The sequence below is a fragment of the Habropoda laboriosa genome, unplaced genomic scaffold, assembly GCF_001263275.1.
Source record: "Habropoda laboriosa isolate 0110345459 unplaced genomic scaffold, ASM126327v1 scaffold86, whole genome shotgun sequence".
Lineage (NCBI taxonomy): Eukaryota > Metazoa > Arthropoda > Insecta > Hymenoptera > Apidae > Habropoda > Habropoda laboriosa.
The window spans coordinates 1,765,969-1,784,361 of NW_017100212.1; the positions used below are offsets into that span (position 1 = coordinate 1,765,969).

Here is an 18,393-nt window from a genome sequence, read left to right on the forward strand (position 1 = left end):
GCCCGGCGGGCACTGTCCATGCCCGTAAGAGGCCCGCTTGAATTATACACAAGTAGCTATCAGATTAAGTCGTCTAGAGCTGTTCTGTGTTGTCCGAACCAAATAATGCCTCGTTCGAGTTCACCAAGAACCTCATCCTCGTACCTCACCAGAGATAGTCGTCTAAATAATTTCCTATAATACTTGACTCAGTCACAATGATAACCAATATGAACGATTGAAGCGAAGGAGGAAGGTTGGTCCCGTCTAGCCAGTTTCAGAGACTGCAAGGATCGCTAATAAACGTTCCATAGGCTCAGGGCCAAAGATAAGAAAACAATTCCGCGTGGAGAGAGGGTTGGCGGTTGCAACGGAAAAGGAAATCCTTGGCATGGATGTAGACGAGGTCCGTAGAGACGACGAGGGTTAGGGCTGCGACTGGACAGGGTGGGAAGATCCTTTCCAGACGATCCCGTGTCTCGAGATTTCTTTTCTGCCTGTTGCCACCAGTGCACCAGAGTTCGAGACGAAACTCTATTGGAATTGTCAGCCTGTTCGGATAAGCATCGGAACGGAAAGCAGACGCGGAAGCGGAGAACGGAGAAATGGAGATGGTCGCTTGCGTACCGTTGAAGAAACGACAACGAAACTCGCTGTTCTGTCTTCACTTCCTTCTCCTTTTTTCTTTTTTTTTCTCCCGATTTCAGGTGACCTTCGACATCGACGCGAACGGTATCTTGAACGTGTCAGCGGTGGAGAAGTCGACGCATAAGGAGAACAAGATAACGATAACCAACGACAAGGGACGGCTCAGCAAAGAGGACATCGAGCGAATGGTGAACGAAGCGGAAAGATACCAAGCGGAGGATGAAATACAGAAGGAGAGGATCACGGCGAAGAACAACCTCGAGTCGTACTGTTTCAACATGAAGAACACGATCGAGGACGAGAAGGTCAAGGGGAAGATCGACGAAGCTGACAGGAAACGCATCGCTGATAAGTGCAACGAAATTATCAAGTGGCTGGATGGCAACGCTTCCGCTGCCAAACAGGACTATGAGTCTCAATTGAGAGACGCTGAAAAAGTATACATTCGTCAAATTATTTTTAAAAATGTATGAAAGTATGTTTTATCATTATTTTCTTTTTTTTTTTCATTTTAACGATGGGTTCGTATAGGCAAATTAAATAAAATGCAATTTGAAATTCGGTGAATTCCCCGTGATATTACCATCGATAGATCCCTCAGTTTCCTACGGATGGTACCTTGGTCACTTCACGACTGAAGATACACAGTTATCACCTGACGATCAATCATTCATTTTCCAGATTTGCAAGCCTATCATCGCGAAATTTTACAAAAGAGCCGGTTCCAGCGGCCAATTTGAAAGTCCTACAGACGGTCCAACCATAGAGGAAGTAGAATGAGTATATACCATTAGTCGATAATGCCACGTGCTGCCATTGTGTGAATTCAAATTTTCCGCGGGAAAATCAAAATCCCTAGTCTCGAGTTGAACAAAAGGAAACGAACGAAAGTACACTCAGACGTGATAATACATATGATAAAAATTGTACAGGATCGAACAATTAAATAAACGTTGCTCGTTAATTTCCAACGTGTTATTTATTGCAAGCGAGTTTGGGAAAGATAGTTATCGTAATGATTTCGTAATACATTCGAAATATGCGATAATATTGTCAGACTAACACAACGACCTAGCGCCGCCGCTTACGTGTGTGTATGAATGTGTATGCAGGCGTGATAAACTTTGTTCATGATCGAACGGGTTTTCTCTTCTCGCATCACGTTAAAACTAACATTGTTTATGCATGTAAAGAGTATGTACACAGTTTTCGGGGCTGGAGGGGACACTATTAAATATTTAATGACCTTAGCGTACAGTAAATATAGCCTACGCATTAATGGAACGTTTCTTCTCGTAAAAAATAGATTATGCAGAGCACCATGGTTTCTTCATCGTCTTCTTCGTGGTTATTCATCTTCTTATTTTCTCTCTCTCTCTCTCTTTCTTCATTAGTCCTTCTTTCTTCAATCATTTTCATCGTCGTCGAATCAACTGGGTTTCTTTTTTTTGTTTACCTATGTACAAATTTTCCGCGCGTCTATTTTTGTCGCGACGAATCGCGACGCTGTAACGCTGCTTGCAAACACATTACGAAAATAACGTGGCTGGTATTTCCGGTCGGCGAGATTACAGTATCGCCGCCGTATCGGCGCGATATCTTGCGAACAATCGAGAAACAAACGAGGAACAGAAACTGACTATAATGTTGCCGCAAAATTTTATGCCCTTTGCGCTCTCAAGTCTTTCTTTCAAACACGCGCTCTACGATACACAGATTTACTCATTTCGTTTATTTTTTATTCGCTCGTTCTTCGCGAGTACACGGTTCTCGGCTAACTTCGATCGTACAATTCGCTCCGTCGTATTAATTCGATCGATAAAAAGTGTGCAAGAAGAAAATTTCGAATATTCGATTAGTTTGAGATAATTCACAAAAATACACTCGATCTGTATAGATCGTTACATAGAAATTCCTAACAGTAGCGGTTTCTAAATCAGAGCAGCGAAAAAAAAAAGAAACGAGAATTACAGAAATATTCGTTCTTTTTTTCTTTTTCTACCAAGCATTACGAGAAGCGAAGTAGATACACGTTCGAATTTCATACTTCATCTCGAGATGTTCGCTCTGCTGCCGCCAAGTAATTCCAGGTATTCCAATATTCTCGGCTCATTTATTCCAAGTTCGCAGAGTATGCCTTGGTAATTACGCAATCGCGCCACGAACCGTTCGCTGGGAACGAGCGAGAGAAGACGGATTCCGTCTCGGGATCTTTGAGTCTGCAAGTAAGTATCTCATTACCGAGCTCAAAGAACCGGAGGATCCTTTGCTTCGAATTTCTATGGAGTCTTCCTCGTCCTCGGATTCGTCATTGAGTTCGAACATGGCCGTCGTCGAGACGATCGTCGAAAGGAAGAAGACGTATTAAATCAGACCCCGTTTCGGATAAAAAAAGAAGCGGGGTCTTTTCTTCGAACGTACAAATTAACAGCTGCAAAAAAATGGCGGATAGAGGAGCGAGAATGAACACAACTTTGAAAAACAAAACAAAATAGAGAAAAAAAAAAAGAACAAACGGAAACACGAGCTAGGCATAAAATTTTTCGTAAGACCACCATGGAGGCTCGAAATCCTTTCGATTTCACCATTTCGTTTCGTTTTCGAGAGTCCTTGGTACGGTCGTACAGAAGTAAGTAAGATCACAAGCGTCATAGAGGCTCACGGGAGACCTCTGGGGTTAGAAACAAAAACGTAAAAAATAGTAATCGTTGTATACGGTGAGCATGTATAATGGATTTTGTATGCGTGTTTAGTCACGTGTGCTCGAGCACACGTGCCCTATGTGTGTGTCTGTGTATTTATTCCTACAATGTATAATCGCTTAAACTCTAGCTTGTTTCATTCCTTTATAATTATATACATGTTACAACGTCGCATCGGTCTTTTGCATGTTTTATCGGTTCGGATAATATTATATGTGACGACCACGTGTGACTCCTTACCCTTTATATCACATATCGTATATAAGAAGCCACCAGAAGTATGTATATACATATGTATATGTATATATATAATTCTAGGTCAAGATTCGTTTTTGTTCGCGACGTGAACGCCGCGCTCTCTGACATTATGCTAACCAGGTAATGGAAACATCCGTAAGCTGTACACGTGTTTTGCTTTCGAGTGTGACGACGTCCACGAGTTCACGTTCTGCCACGAACAGAAACATGCGTTAACGAGACGTTCAATCGATTGTCAACCTATTGTCACGTAACTGTAATTCTATCACCTATGAAAAACAACAACGCCAATGTACATTATTATATTTAAAATTTCGACTCTCTCGATTATCACTTGAAAAACAAAAAAAAAAAAAAAAACAAAAAGAAACGAAAGCTTTGCCTACGCTAATTAGAAATTTCACTCGGATCGAGGTAACAACGACAAACCAATTAGCAATTTTAAATTACACAATTTTTACACGAAAGAAACAACGACTCTGTTCTCGGTTCCGTCATCTTTTAGCGTCGTGAGTATAGCCGGTGAAAGCGATACTGCGAGGTGCTACAATCAGGCGTAGAAGTATACTCAATTCAATTTGGTATACTTTTGTACCACAAACGGCAATTCGAAGGAGATAAAGAGTTCCAATATATTTGAAAAAATTTGGTATTGAAAAAAAATTTCTTAGCGCTTTAATCTTTGACAGCTGAAAGATAATTTTGACCAATATAGAAATTACTATTATTTCAATATTTCACTGCTTAATATTTTATAACTGTAATATTTTACTGCTCGATATTTCATAACTTTATTATTTTACTGCTCAATATTTTACAACTCTAACGAAAGATTGCAGGCAGAAATATCGGAAGTCGATTCAAAAATGACACACGGCCCTGGGTGCGGCTACACGAATACTTCAATCCACGACCTCCCCGTATCGCTTCCACCAACTATACCATTCGTGGCGAATATCATTCCACTCGCGACCTCGTTTCGCGGGACCACGTGGAACACGGTACAGTCGATGCGAGTCCAGCAACGACTAGGCACTTGAGGCTGTCTCAGGGATCTTCAAGATCGTCCATTTTGTCACGCGATCGGTCACCTCACTTCCGCAAGAAAGCACGATGTGTATTGGATTAAACATACGGCGAGGATCATCTCGTCGACGTTTCCGAGTCCCTCTAGGACTCGAAGGATATGTACAAAGGACGCGCTTGTATGTGTGTGTGTGTGTGTGTGTGTTTCTAAAAGAATTAAACGACTTCAAGCTACCAATACTTCCTATTCGCTAAGTATATCACGTTCACCGATATTTCAATTCACGCGTGGAAAAAGTAGGGCCACGAGTAAGAAAAGAAATTCAAACGGGTCGCTGTTGGAGAAATGTTCCTTCCTGTCGTGCAAAAGGAATCATGCTTGACGAGTGTAGACACGCGCGCGTTTTTCACGCATAAATCACGCGTTCTCAGGTGACGATCGCTATTTCCTCTCGCGATCACGTTTCCCGTTTTGTTTACGCGACTCAGTCGATCGCTTCCCTGAGCGCGGCCAGCTGCTCCTCCCCGAGCTTCACCTTGTCCTGAATTTCACGGCCGTCCACGATCAGCTTCGCCTTCATGTTGATGAAGTGTTGATAATCCGCGAACTCCTCTTCGTTCAGGTACTTGGAGAGGATCGTCGACACGTTCACGCTCCGCTTGTCGATGTTGCTCTTCAGGATCTTCGCTTCCTCCAGCTGGTCCATCAACTTGTCCCGTTTGCTCTCCAAGATTTTCTGGAAACGATAAATGAAATATTGTCTTCTTAAATCACAGTTCCGCATCGATATACGTAATTTCGAATTTCGCGGGTACGTTGACCTATTCCGTTCCGTGATTTCTCCCGACGACAGCTCTTTAATTGTATAATCAAACGAATTGCGTAAGATGTGTTCGATAAATCAAGACGACTATCTGTCAGCCGGAATGAGTAATTGCACCTGCGCTTTACGGCCTTCCTGTTCAACAATTACAAATCACCTGACGAGAAGCAACATTACCGCGAGTCGACGACAACCCAAGGACGACGGGTAAATTTTCAATTAAACCACGCGCGTGTACACGCTCGATTACGGTCCCTGTTTGTTTAAAACGTCGCGGTTTAACGAGAAATGATCGTTGCACAGGTTTCGATCGATCACGATCAACCTTGTGTCGGTTCCTGCTCGTTTTACCGAACGACACGTTTCCAGGTAGAAAATGAAAAATCGCCACGCCGCGCGTACAAATTTCCACGGAGAAACCACGGATTCGACGATATATTTCGTTAACACTCCCTCTTTCCGCGTGATCGGCCGGCATTCCGTAAAGTGCGTTCTCAGCTCGAGCCAGTCTGCCGCTCAAGCCGAGAAGTAAGCTCGTAATCTTGCCAACTTCTTCCACGTGAAGTCGATATTTCGACGCTTCCGCTGGCCGAGCGACTGCCGAGATCCTCGTGGAAACTCTTGCCCCCAACGATTCATTCACCTCGCCCTCCTCACGCACAGCTTCTTGCTCAGCCCTCAGGACCACTAACTTCTTGTCCAGCCTCATCATCAGCTCCTCCTGCGAAGAAAATCGATTACACTTCAGGGACTCGGCCCCTCCTCGAGTGCGTACAGTCGGTCGAAGGAATATCGATACGAGAATCTACGGAACCCTAGGAAGACAAGGGCAAAGAATCTCAGTCAGGATCGCGTGGAATTTTTGGGAGGTTTGTTCTGTATTGTGCTGTTAACGCGAGAAAATGAGGGTGAAAATTTTCAGTCAGGATCGCGTGAAATTTTTGGGAGGTTTATTCTGTATTAATGTAAAGTAATTCAGTTGAAATACAGTGTAACGTAGAAAAAGGTATAGTCGGTGGAAGAAATATAGCGGGGTCATAAAATTGATCAGGTGTCAAAGTTTACATATTTCAGGATGTCGATAGTAATCTGAGAAGATAAAGGTAAAAATGTCTTAGTCAGTCCTACATGAAGATTTTGGTAGGATTATTTTATATAGTTCTATTAGGGAAACTTTTAATTAACGCGTCTGATACCAATATAAAGTAATTCAGTTGAAATATAGCGTATCACAGGAAAGGTATAGTTGGCGGAAGAAATATGGCGAGATCGTAAAATTTGATTAGGTGTCAAAATTTACATGTTCGAGAGCATAACGAATGGACATAAATCTGAGAAAATGAGGACTTGGCTTTGATTCAGTCCCAATTAAAAAACATAAAATGTCGCATTTGACCTTGAGTGTCACTATTTAATGCTTGCATTTACAACTTGGCTATATTTCTTCCGTCGATTATACAACTGAATAGAACGGAAGTTGCTTGACTTTGGGGTCACTTTTAGGTCAGCTGCGGCTTTGATATATCGAGGGTTGTATTATGTAATGAATAATTTGAATTCTAATGACTTCCTGGAAAGAGGAAAGCATGGGAAACAGGAAAGAAATCTGGCGATTGAATTTTTCAAGGGGTGACCCCAGGTGTCTCAATTTAGCAGAATAAAAATTCTATTTACCATATATATAATACGAGTAAATTAATTTTTCGCGTAATTTCCAAAGTTTCCAATACGAGTAAATTAATTTCCCACATAATTTCCAAATTTCCCAATATGCGTACCTAAATGAATCTTCCAGATAATTTCCAAATTTCCCAATATGAGGACCTAATTGAATCTTCCACAGAATTTCCAAAATTCTCAATGAATAAATTAATTTCTTACATAATTACCAAAGTTCCCAATACGAGTAAATTAATTTCCCACATAATTTCCAAATTTCCCAATATGCGTACCTAAATGAATCTTCCACATAATTTCCAAAATTCTCAATATGAATAAATTAATTTCTTACATAATTACCAAAGTTTCCAATATGAATGAATTGATTTCCCACATAATTTCCAAAGTTTCGAATACGAGTAAATTAATTTCCCACATAATTTCCAAATTTCCCAATATGCGTACCTAAATGAATCTTCCAGATGATTTCCAAAATTCTCAATATGAATAAATTAATTTCTTACATAATTACCAAAGTTTCCAATATGAATGAATTAATTTCCCACATAATTTCCAAAGTTCCCAATACGAGTAAATTAATTTCCCACATAATTTCCAAATTTCGCAATATGAGTACCTAAATGAATCTTCCAGATAATTTCCAAATTTCCCAATATGAGGACCTAATTGAATCTTCCACATAATTTCCAAAATTCTCAATGAATAAATTAATTTACCACATAATTTCCAAACTTCCCAGCACGACTAAATCAATTCCCAAACTTCCCTCACCTTTTTCTGTCTGAGATCAAGGCTGTCGGTCGGGATAACAGTCGGCGCGTCCTCCTGCCGCGTCAATCCTTCCACGACAGTGACGTCTCGCGAGTATCTCGTGAGGAACCTCGCCTTCCCCTCGGACGTGGTGAAATAGGCCGACGTCGGGGACAGAGGACTCGTCGAGCCCGTGGACAAAGGAGTGACCGGAGCCGATGGTATCGTCTCGTGTCTGAAACAAACATCGTTTCCAATCTCTAAATCATTCTTCCCTCGGCTGGTCCCGTAATCCTGGTGTCTCGCAAAAATCAACCCAGACAGCTCGTGATCGTGGACGACACGGATTACATCATCGGCCGGGCATGACTCACGATCATCGATCGGCACGTTTTAGCCGAACGGTGAAACGTGTCGTCGCCACCGATGATTTACTATCTCGAAAATATCGTCGCGGGACGCGTCTCTTATCTCGACTGTCACGTGGTCAAATCGAATCTTCGTGTTCCCGAATTCGTGAAACGATCCAAAAAGCAAAAAAAAAAAAAAAAACGGAACCAACTGTAATTAAACATTGCTAAGAGAGGAGAACGTATCCGTTCGACATACGTTTATCAGCGAAGCATACAAACACCGTAACTCATCCCACCGAAGAGCTCTATAAAACAGGAGAAAGTGATAAAGAAAGGAAAGTATTCGAGGCAGGCGATTTCAAGAAGCTACACGGCGTCGATTGCCCGGTTATTACGCCTCCGTGTCTTGTATACGGGGCAATTAATGAAAAGCGGAAGTGGATGCTGAGGCATCACCGGCGTATTACGTTTACGCGCGCTTCAAGAAGCCACCCATGACTGCTTTCGAAACCGTTTAGACTGTACACGCCGGGGTGTGGTAGGAAGCTCTTCTGCTCGAGTTCCTCGTCGAGCGAACCAACCAACTGTATTACCCTCTACCGATCGCTACCGATAGAACGTTAGTTGAGTGGAACAAGCAGTGTCCGGGGTGTGCAGTTAGGTTTTAGAAGAGCGACTCGCCGCGGTGGAACGACTTCAACATACTTTCCCGCGTCTTCGATTTCCATCCTCGACGTTCACGTGGTGACAAATCGCGAAACTGAGATCGAGGCGAAACGATGTCACCGATCGTCCGTGGCAGACTGGCGAACAGAAATGATGCGTAGACCACCGAGTAGCTAGCCTAACAATATCATTTATGGCTAGTTACGCAACCGTGTTGCGCCTATGGTACTTTCTCCTGGCGCGTGTCGGCGGAAATATTGTCCTGGAACGACGCCGGATTGGCGGGAAAAACTTGTTCGAAATTTAATCGAACGACGCTTTAAAAGGTGCATAAAGACGTGTACGGAAGCCTCTACTAACTTCATCACGGAGAAACTTTTCCAGCAGGTTCGATTCAACGAGAAATTTTCTCCCCGCTGAAGGAAATTATTGTTTCGAGTATTTTTCGAAAATTATCAACGACCGTCTATTGGAACGGAAGCAAGTACGCGGAAATAGGAGTGAAAAATTGCGGCGAAATTACCAACCCTCTGTACTTGGCCATTCGTTCATCGATTCATCAGGAGCACGGCGGGAAAACGACAATTAAATCCCGACGCTAATCGCGGTCGTTTAACGACGCCTGCATAGGAATCTCGTGGTCACGCCCACGTAAACGTTACTCGTCGACCAATAAAGGACCTCTCCGCGAGTAAGTGTGCACGGTGACCCCTTTAAACCTCGTGGATCTTGCGTCGAACGGTCGCGCCGTGAAAATGGGAAAAACCTCCTTGGCACCGTTTCGTCGTCGTCCGGTCGAGTCACGTGGAGAATCGATCCGTCTCTACTCCGCCGTAAATTCCATTTGAAATCACGTCTAACGAGGGAATCGGAGAGGCACGGCCTCTCTCGATTGATAAAGCTGCTAGGTGGTTCGAGGTGTTCGGTGAAAGTGGCAGTCGCAGGTTCGCGAGGCGAGCAACCTGTATGAAATATCGACGTCGCGTATCGTCCGGGACGATCGGTTTAACATTTATGTAACGATAATGAGAGGAAACAGCCGTGGATTGCCGAGCGAGCATAGAAATCTCGGTTATGAAAATTACACACACACACGCGATACCTAACATCCTCTACTCTGCGTCTGGCTAATAATTTGCAAAGTGAAACTTACGTTTGAAGAGGGTCTTTGCAGATTCAATTGCAACATGTTTCATTCTAGCTTTCAATGGTACTATCGAGTATATTGGGATGAGGATTTTTCGAAATTTGTTTGATGGTGTTCGATTGTCCTTGTCCGATCGTACAGCCCACCGGCCAGTAACACATCATAAACTAATAAACAGTCCTTTCCAGCCGTCTTCCTAGCCCCTAACAAATTCCTTCCCTACCATAAAACAGTTCAAGTCGCATCCTGGTCATGTTTCCTATACCTTTCCGGGTTTTCCCCAAATTATTTCAACTTTTGCCCACCACCTTCACCCTCGCGTTCTCCTTCCACTAGTTTCCTAATGTCCAGTCACACCTCCGCATTTTTCGAGACCTTTTCCACCACCTTCAACGTCCAACCAATCAGAACATACACCGACCCAATATATACCCACGCACCACCACAAAAGAGAGAGTTCAAAAAGACACTTCAGGAGGACAAGAAAAACCAAAAGACACATCTCAAGTATCATTCCTTACCTCCGGAAACGATCGTAAAGAAAGACACTGTACGATACGCGGTGTCGAAGCATCGGAGTGAAGAGTTACGACCTTCGCTAACGCGCCGTCTTTAGTAAAGTAGATCGCGTTGCAACCGGAAACGATCGTAAAGAAAGACACTGTACGATACGCGGTGTCGAAACATCGGAGTGAAGAGTTACGACCTTCGCTAACGCGCCGTCTTTAGTAAAGTAGATCGCGTTGCATCGCGAACTCGTGCAAAAACAGATGGTATTCACTGAATTTGTCGGAGTGCTTTCAGTGAAGAAATAACGTTCTCCTTCACCCAATTTTTAATCTCCTCGATAACCAGTCGCTAATGTTCTTTCGATTATACGAATTATTATAATGATCACTCACTTTTTCTCCTCGTCCCCGTTTTCAGAACACGGCGTGGTCGGTTCCTCGAGGGAGAGACGGCGCCTCGGTCGAGGCTGCAAGGTCGCCTCCACCCTGAACAAACCGGAAACGTAGTCGGTGGGCTTCTTGTGCTCTGGCGCTGGAACTGGGAGAGAACAAATCGTCACGCTCTGTAGTAGATTTAAAGGAGGAATAAAGAACCCGTAAGAAAATAGGAGAAAGTGAGAAAGCGGCTTTACATGTGATTGTTAACCCTTTCGTAATTTACGGGACGCGTGTATCACACTTGGATACTCCAAGGAAAATTGATCTCAATTTAGTATCTATCGCAGACGCAATGATCGGTGGATAAAAAGAGGTTCTTCAAGAAAATGATTTAATCGCGAAAGTGACACTTGCAGATCTGAAAATTGACGAATCACCGAGAAATTGAAAGTTTCTTCTCTTTAATAAGCGCGCTGATTTCTCCGTCCTTTTACTACAAGCAATCCTCGCGTGTAGCCCTCGACACGCGTGTTCCAATTTTAGAGCAACAGAAACAGAGGACGCGTAATTGAATAACACGGTTGGCCGGTCGATTGGTTTAACGCTTATTAAAATAAAAGGGTCGTCGGCCGGCCAGTGGACTCCACCTCGTCGCGGATGACGCAGCAGCGCGTCAACGGACGCGTGACACACGCAAACCTTTGCCTGTCACGTGTCCCTGTGTCCGCGGGTAATAAAAGTGTTTCATTAGGGGGGATCGAAATCGACGGTGAACTAAATCTGCGATAAGCTGCCGGGGAATGGGGGAAGCCAATAATAGCGGCGTCTGCGTGGCTTTTGTTAGACGCAATCGTTGCGAAACCGTGTAATCCCTCGACAGACTAATCCGACGAATTGGAATTAACGTGAAACTTTGCGAGAGATATACCGATATGGTGAAATCTGTTAAATTCGAAACAGCAATTTGAGGGGTGTTTAGGGTTGCTGAATGTCAATTTGGAGCCTTCTGAGCCTTAATCTTCAACAGCTCTACGTTAATGCTTATTGTATAACTTTAACCCTTTAACGCTCACATTTCTCTCAACTCGATATCCCAAAAATGACGAATTTTATTTTTTCTTAAATATTTCCTAGGCGTATAGAAATTAATTTCCCACTTATTACAATACCGTGATTCAGATGTTTGCAATAGAACAGAAAGGACAGCGCAATATGAAGAGCGAAAGAAAATAATTAAACAAACTTGCACTTTTTCGAGGATTAGTTGTGCAAGTGTAAAACACGAGCCTTAAGGGATTAGGTGAGTGTCGCCGTTTAACGCTCCAATACACAACTTCCACCAACTGTACACCGATATCCAATTAACAAAATCTCAACTTACCGAGAAGAGGCACCAGCTTGTCGTTCGGGCTGAGCTGGCTAGCCAAGTCCCTCCCCAACTCCTCGCACTCGATCTCCTCAGGCAGTTTCTTCCTGCAAAGCGGAATCTCCTGCGTCTTTCCAAAGCCTTCAGGCTCGTTAGGTTCCAGAATATCAGTCTGAGAGGCAGCGTCACTGGTAGCAGCGTTCACTCGAAGCACTACTTCCGTACGTTGCACCAAAGTTAGCCCCTCTATTCCTGGCTGAGGGGAGACGCATGGCGATGCTGGAAGGGACGATCTGTCCCCCTCCACGGGAGAATTTCTCGGCGACGACGAAGAGGAGGCCTTCGACACGCTCGAAATTGACGAAGTCGAGGACCTGCCTCCTGATCTAGACTTAGACGACGAAGACGACCTGTCCACTCTCAACTCGATCTCGTTCGTTTGATTCGAACGAACAGGCGAGCTCGATCTGATCGAGGAACCAGTGTTGTCCGTTTGCGTGGGACTGGAGACCTTCCTTTTATTCGGCGAGGAATTTTCGCTCTTGGAGAAACTGTTCGACAAGCTTCGCGGAGAAATCCTAGGATCGGAGGATCTGCTGGAGGAGGAGGAACTGGAACAGCTTCCGGATCGTCTAGGCACGGCTCCTCTTGGACTCTCTCCCTCCACTTGGTCCGGTGTCCTTGGCGGAGAGGTTATCGGAGGTGGTGGTCTTTCCGAGACAGGTGACGCCTCGATGGAATTCTGCATCTCGCGTGGCCAACAGCTGTCTGTCGTGATTGTCATCGTTGTGGAGGTGGAGGATGTTGTGATACAGGTAGTGATCGTGCTGGTCGACGTCGATGTCGCGCTCGTTCTCTTCTCGTTCCGACGATTCAGGAGCTCGATGTTCTGAGAGGTCATTTCTATGGTAGCGCTTCGCTCGCGGAAGAAATCTTCCTCGACCACCGAGGAGGGAGCGTCCATGCTTCGATTCTGCTTCTAATTACGATTTTCGTTACCGCTGCTTGGTATAAGAGAAAATTTTGCGAATCAACCTGTCGATGCATCAGCGGTGATACGAATTGATAAAAGAAACAAATACACATTTCCCACCACTGACCGCTAAACTAGTAGATCAGCGACGTTACACAGGTAAGTAACCCAGGTTTACCGCGGATGCATCGGCAAGAAGAGCGCGTTAAACGTCCAAAAAGAAACATTACCTCTCTGTTCTGAGGTAGGGGTTCGCAACTGGCCGCCAGCTTCCTGCGTTCCCGTTCCAGCTGTCGGTTCCTGTCGTTAAGGACCTCGACGCTCTGGGGCGACAGCCGTTCCCTACGTTGCTCATAATCGTGCCTCTTCTCCTGTTGCCTCTTCTCCTGATGATGATGATGATGATGGTGATGTCGATCCTCCAGGTTATCGTTGTTATTATTCTCGCTGGCTCGCGATCTCGCCTCGGTTGCCTGCAGTTTCTTGTTCAAATCGTGCGACAACTTTCCGATCACCTCTGCAGAATGTTGCTGTTGTTGCTGCTGCTGCTGCTGTTGCGCAGATCGTTCTTCTAAGCTGCTGCGAATGGTGATTGTTGTGATGGTGATGGTGATGGTGCTGCAACGGATGATGAGGCGTGACGCGAAGAAGAACCGGATCGTCGTGATCCCGCGGCGGTGACCAGTCCTCTAGGCGAGACGTCGGTGACATGGTTCTCTTGTAGCTGCCCTCTGTGTCGGGCGCTCCGCGTTCACGCCGGTAGGCCAGGTAAGAGGCCTTCGATTGGCTCCTGTAATGAGAAAATTGCACGCGACGCGATTAGGAGATGATCGTCGAGGAATCAGATCTGAATGGATGCTACTTATCGATCGCCTCAGGGGGAGAATTGAGTTGCTATCGTTACGGGAGGCACTGGCAGCCTGTGACGGTAATGGATTATCGAGAGGAGACGACGGAACCTGGAGAGACACGCTCCCTCATAGATACCAAATATGTGGCCGGAAGTTTGGCGCCGTGTCGCTTGTAATATTAGCCCTTTGCAATCGAGCGGCGACTCACAAGTGGCATTGAATAATTGTCACTTGGTAAATAATTAATCGAGTCAGAAAGACGATCTACGGGCCTTCGTAAATTTCTTCACCATAGTGACATGGAGAATACGCGAATATTTCAATAAAATAGTACAGTTTGTTTCTACGTTAATTTCCCTGTTTTCCTATAGCAAAGTAGACCGGTTAATCAACATTCAATTGTATTAACCCTTCGACTGCTAAAGGCGTGTGTGTATCCATCAATATATACGAAAGTCCAATAAAATTTGTGTTGCTGTTTTACTAAACTCTCGTTGGACGAGGCATAGAAACCGTATCCAGATCAACACCGACAAGAATTTCGATATTGTCGCGTGCTTACGATGTATTTTTCTCGCATAATCTAATAATTCTGAGTTAAACGGTTAACTTTCCCGTCTAATTCACCGCCTAGCTGTAAAATTTCATCCAAATCGGTACCCGGGACGAAACTCCTCCCTTATCTTTATTTTTATTGGCACGATAAAAGAGCACGATCACTTTTCCCGGGAATAGTGCTCCGTCGAGTAAGATAAATATCCCTCGTTCCGGGAATACCGGATTAATATCACGATCGTGTATATCAGAGATTCGGCGCCACGCCCGAAATTCACGTTATTACTCAGCGATGAAAAATAAACGCAGCGCGAAAATAGAGGAACCCGGCGCGGAGAACGCACGGCGATCCCTCTCCATCGTTCGAAACTGAAATAGTTGCGCGTCTGTTAGCTTCGATCGCAACACAACTACCGGCAAAGTTATACTTGAACTTCCAGTTCGTGCCCGGTCACAAAGCAGAATCGTTCGAATTTTTAACGAGGATCATTCGCATGGACGTCGTCGCGGCCGTTCAGGCGGGCGGCACCTTTCTCATTCGACACGGTGCACCTCGAAAAAAAGAAACATGGAAAACACGAACGTGCACGAGAGAGAGAGAGAGAGAGAAAGGAAAGAAACATCCGAAATAGACTTTTGTTCACCGATCAAATCACGTTTTTTTCTTCTTCTTTCTTTTTCGCTTACAGATTACACCGCAGACATGTGAGCAATTAAAGTAGACATAATTGTACGCAATTACCTCTCGGGTGCTTTCCAGTTTCTTTCTCCCGTGATCACTGGATGCATTTATTTCAATATTTCCAGCGAACGGGGTCGTCAAACGGCAATAAGCATGAAATACGAGGCAATTCAGTAGAACGCGACGTTTATGTTCAGCCATTGCGAATCGTTGCTAGTTATCCTATTAATATTCGATAGGAATTATCTGCATACATATATTCATAAGCGTAATTACTCTGTCGTGATCGATTTCGAGCATCGCCGGTAGAACCGAGTCACCCATCCACGGCCATAGAACATGAATAATACCAACACACACACACGCACAGGCGATAGAATGGAAATTCTTCGCCGATCCCGTTTCAATACACACCCGTAATTTAATACACTTTATCGCGATATTTACGTTTTCTCCGCATAATTGACACGCGCAATTATACTCGTTGGAATTCTAACAAAGTCACTGGAACGGTAAAATTCGCGCAACACAGAGAGAAAGAGTACAATCGTCTCCATTATCTTAATCCCGCTTCACTCGACACACACGCGTAATTTATTCGCGTATAGCCAATCGTGCATGGGATTGCCGGTTAGGTTTTGTCGAACGGCGCGCGTCGTATCGCGATTCCTCGAACGGAACAAAGTGCTCTTTAACGCGAGCGCGTTGCAGAGAGTAAAAGTGAACGATTGTTCGGTTGAGCCGCTTGCGAAATTCTTGCAGACGCATCCGCGATGATTGATTAATCGGCGATACCCTTAATCGCCGCGTGTGACGGATCGAAACCCTCCGATATCGAAATTAGAATGCGAACGGGGTTCGATCGGGACCGGATACGACGGTCGATGCGTGCGTTACGTGAATCTCAACCAGCGTTCCGCTTCGAGGAACGCTCTCGATCCTTTCCCAGGCGGTTTTTCCGCGATGACGCGCGAGCGGGCGCGTGGAAAAGCGACTCGATCGTCGGGGCCCGAGGTGCAACGATCTCTTTATTAACGTCCACGTTGTTGCGCAAGGTTTGTCTGTCGTGCGAAAGTAATCGTAACTGAAAAGTGTAACATCTTCTGTTGGCTCGAGCATGTGAAACATGTGCTTCGTTAGGGAGAGAGAAAGAAGAAATGTGGCGATGGATTTATTAGGTGTTCTTCTGGGTTGTTTCGCGGAGAAGGGAATCGGTTTGATGTAACAGAGTTAGGTTACAATTGTTTCTCCGCTAACTTACAATCTTCGAGTCTTTTCTTTCACACTTTTTCGTGGCGCCTGATTCGAAAGCGATGACAATCAGTACCGGTGTAATTATTGGAGACTTTTTGCACACCGTTCGAGCGAAACCGGTGTTCACGGTGTACACTCGATATTACCACAGCTGACTTATCGTTAATTGGTACCAGTTACAAGGGGGATTAGATTCTCGATCGATATGATTCTTCTATCTATGTCAAATTTGCTGGATTCTATCGAATCCGGGCTGATATTGTCATGCCACGTCTGTCGGAATACCGTCATCGCGTGCCGGTTTACGGGGCGAATACACACGCCTGGTTTGAAACAGGAGCGACACGAAACGCGGTTAAATAAGCCGCGAGTTGAATCGCTTTCTTAAATTAATCGATCGAGAACGACCTGCCCAAACGAACGCCAACTCTTTAGTAAGATTCACTCGTGTCATTTGCACCTTAAGATCATTTCAATTATACGTGAAAACGAGTAGTATCGCGCGGATGTCCGAGAAAAGGAAATTGGTCCAGGCGAGCTCAAGACAAGAATTAGGGTTGAATCTTAACTACGAGAGATTTCTTAATTTTAAGACACTGAGGGTGTGCACGAATGATTGCAAAGGGCGAAAATGCGTACTTTTCTCTCTGGGAAACTCAGCGCGAAAGAAATTAGAAAGGTACGTTGATTACGTCATCAATCACCAAATCTCACAAATGTGAACATTTTAAAAAAGTGATCTACAACGTCTGAAAAATAAGAATAACGAGTGAGGTAATTTCACATAGAAAATCTTGGATTTTCTTTTATTTCCTGTTTCGCCGTTTGTTCAGTCCGTCAGAAAATTGTTGTACGGCGATTCTTTCGAAGACGGTACATCTACAGAGGGCGTTCTTCACGGAAGTTCATAGGCAGAGGTTCACACGGCAGTCTAACGCCAGATTTCTGTCCCGTTCTGGTTAGTATCGTGCGTGTGGCTGCCGGCGGAAAAGAAAGTTTTTGCCGTAACGAGGTGGCCCGAGCAAAGGACGAAAGTAAAATTCGCGTCTCGATTCTAATCACGCGGTCGACGCGGCACCATTTCGACCGGACCTCCTTCTAACTTGTCATAATTCCATCGAGCAAAAAGAGAAATATATATACACTCGAAACGAGTCGAACGACTTTGGTAAACTTTCCAACTCCCGAAATTTTCCACGAATTCAACTTCAATTTCTACGTAACGACGTTTCGCCGGGAAGATCTCTATTCCTTCCTTCAGCCTGACGAAATAAAAACGAAAGAGGAGCATCGCTATCGTCTAAATTCCAAGAGATTCAAAATTCTAGAAGTAACAGGATCGAGAATTACTGGGAAAAGAGAAAAAGAAATGTTGCTATCTCACGATATCGGTGTTCAAGCAAACCCGTTGCACTATCATTTCCGAAGGAACGATAGTTCAGCGTGAGAACGAGCCACGGAGAGGAAAAATCCTTCGTCCCGTATCTTCGAGCACGCGAATCGCTTCCGTGAACGTTCCTCAGCCTAGCTACGTACCTGAAACCTTCCTTACCTCCCCCCCCCTTCTAGCCTTAACCACAATTCGACAGTACTTCCTTGATTTTTCCTATTTCCACGGTTCATCTAATCGTGCCGTGACAACCGAACGATTCCATTGTAAACTGACGCGTTACGCAACGCGGCCGTGTAACTCGACGCGTTGCGCAAGCCGCGCGTGATAGCGCGAGATCTATAATTTTATAAGTATATACAATTATGTAAGCGGACACCGGAGACAAGAGTCGCGACCGTA

The 18,393-nt window shown here is 44.6% G+C and overlaps 2 protein-coding genes across 3 annotated transcripts in view; one reads left to right on the top strand and one right to left on the bottom strand.

Moving 5' to 3' along the window:
* The window catches only part of LOC108570832 (heat shock 70 kDa protein cognate 4-like), a 15,716-nt gene extending 14,309 nt beyond the window's left edge, over window positions 1–1,407 (top strand). For both annotated transcript variants that reach the window (XM_017932755.1, XM_017932754.1), the window contains 2 exons: window positions 687–1,064; window positions 1,309–1,407. In XM_017932755.1, coding sequence (XP_017788244.1) covers window positions 687–1,064; window positions 1,309–1,407 — 477 coding nt within the window. The remainder of the gene's footprint in view (window positions 1–686; window positions 1,065–1,308) is intronic.
* A 3,062-nt stretch (window positions 1,408–4,469) lies between these two features.
* The window catches only part of LOC108570808 (protein Shroom), a 65,929-nt gene continuing 52,005 nt past the window's right edge, over window positions 4,470–18,393 (bottom strand). The window contains 7 exon segments of the mRNA XM_017932716.1: window positions 4,470–5,350; window positions 5,886–6,158; window positions 7,889–8,102; window positions 10,936–11,080; window positions 12,302–13,265; window positions 13,490–13,835; window positions 13,837–14,049. Coding sequence (XP_017788205.1) covers window positions 5,099–5,350; window positions 5,886–6,158; window positions 7,889–8,102; window positions 10,936–11,080; window positions 12,302–13,265; window positions 13,490–13,835; window positions 13,837–14,049 — 2,407 coding nt within the window. The 3' untranslated portion in view covers window positions 4,470–5,098.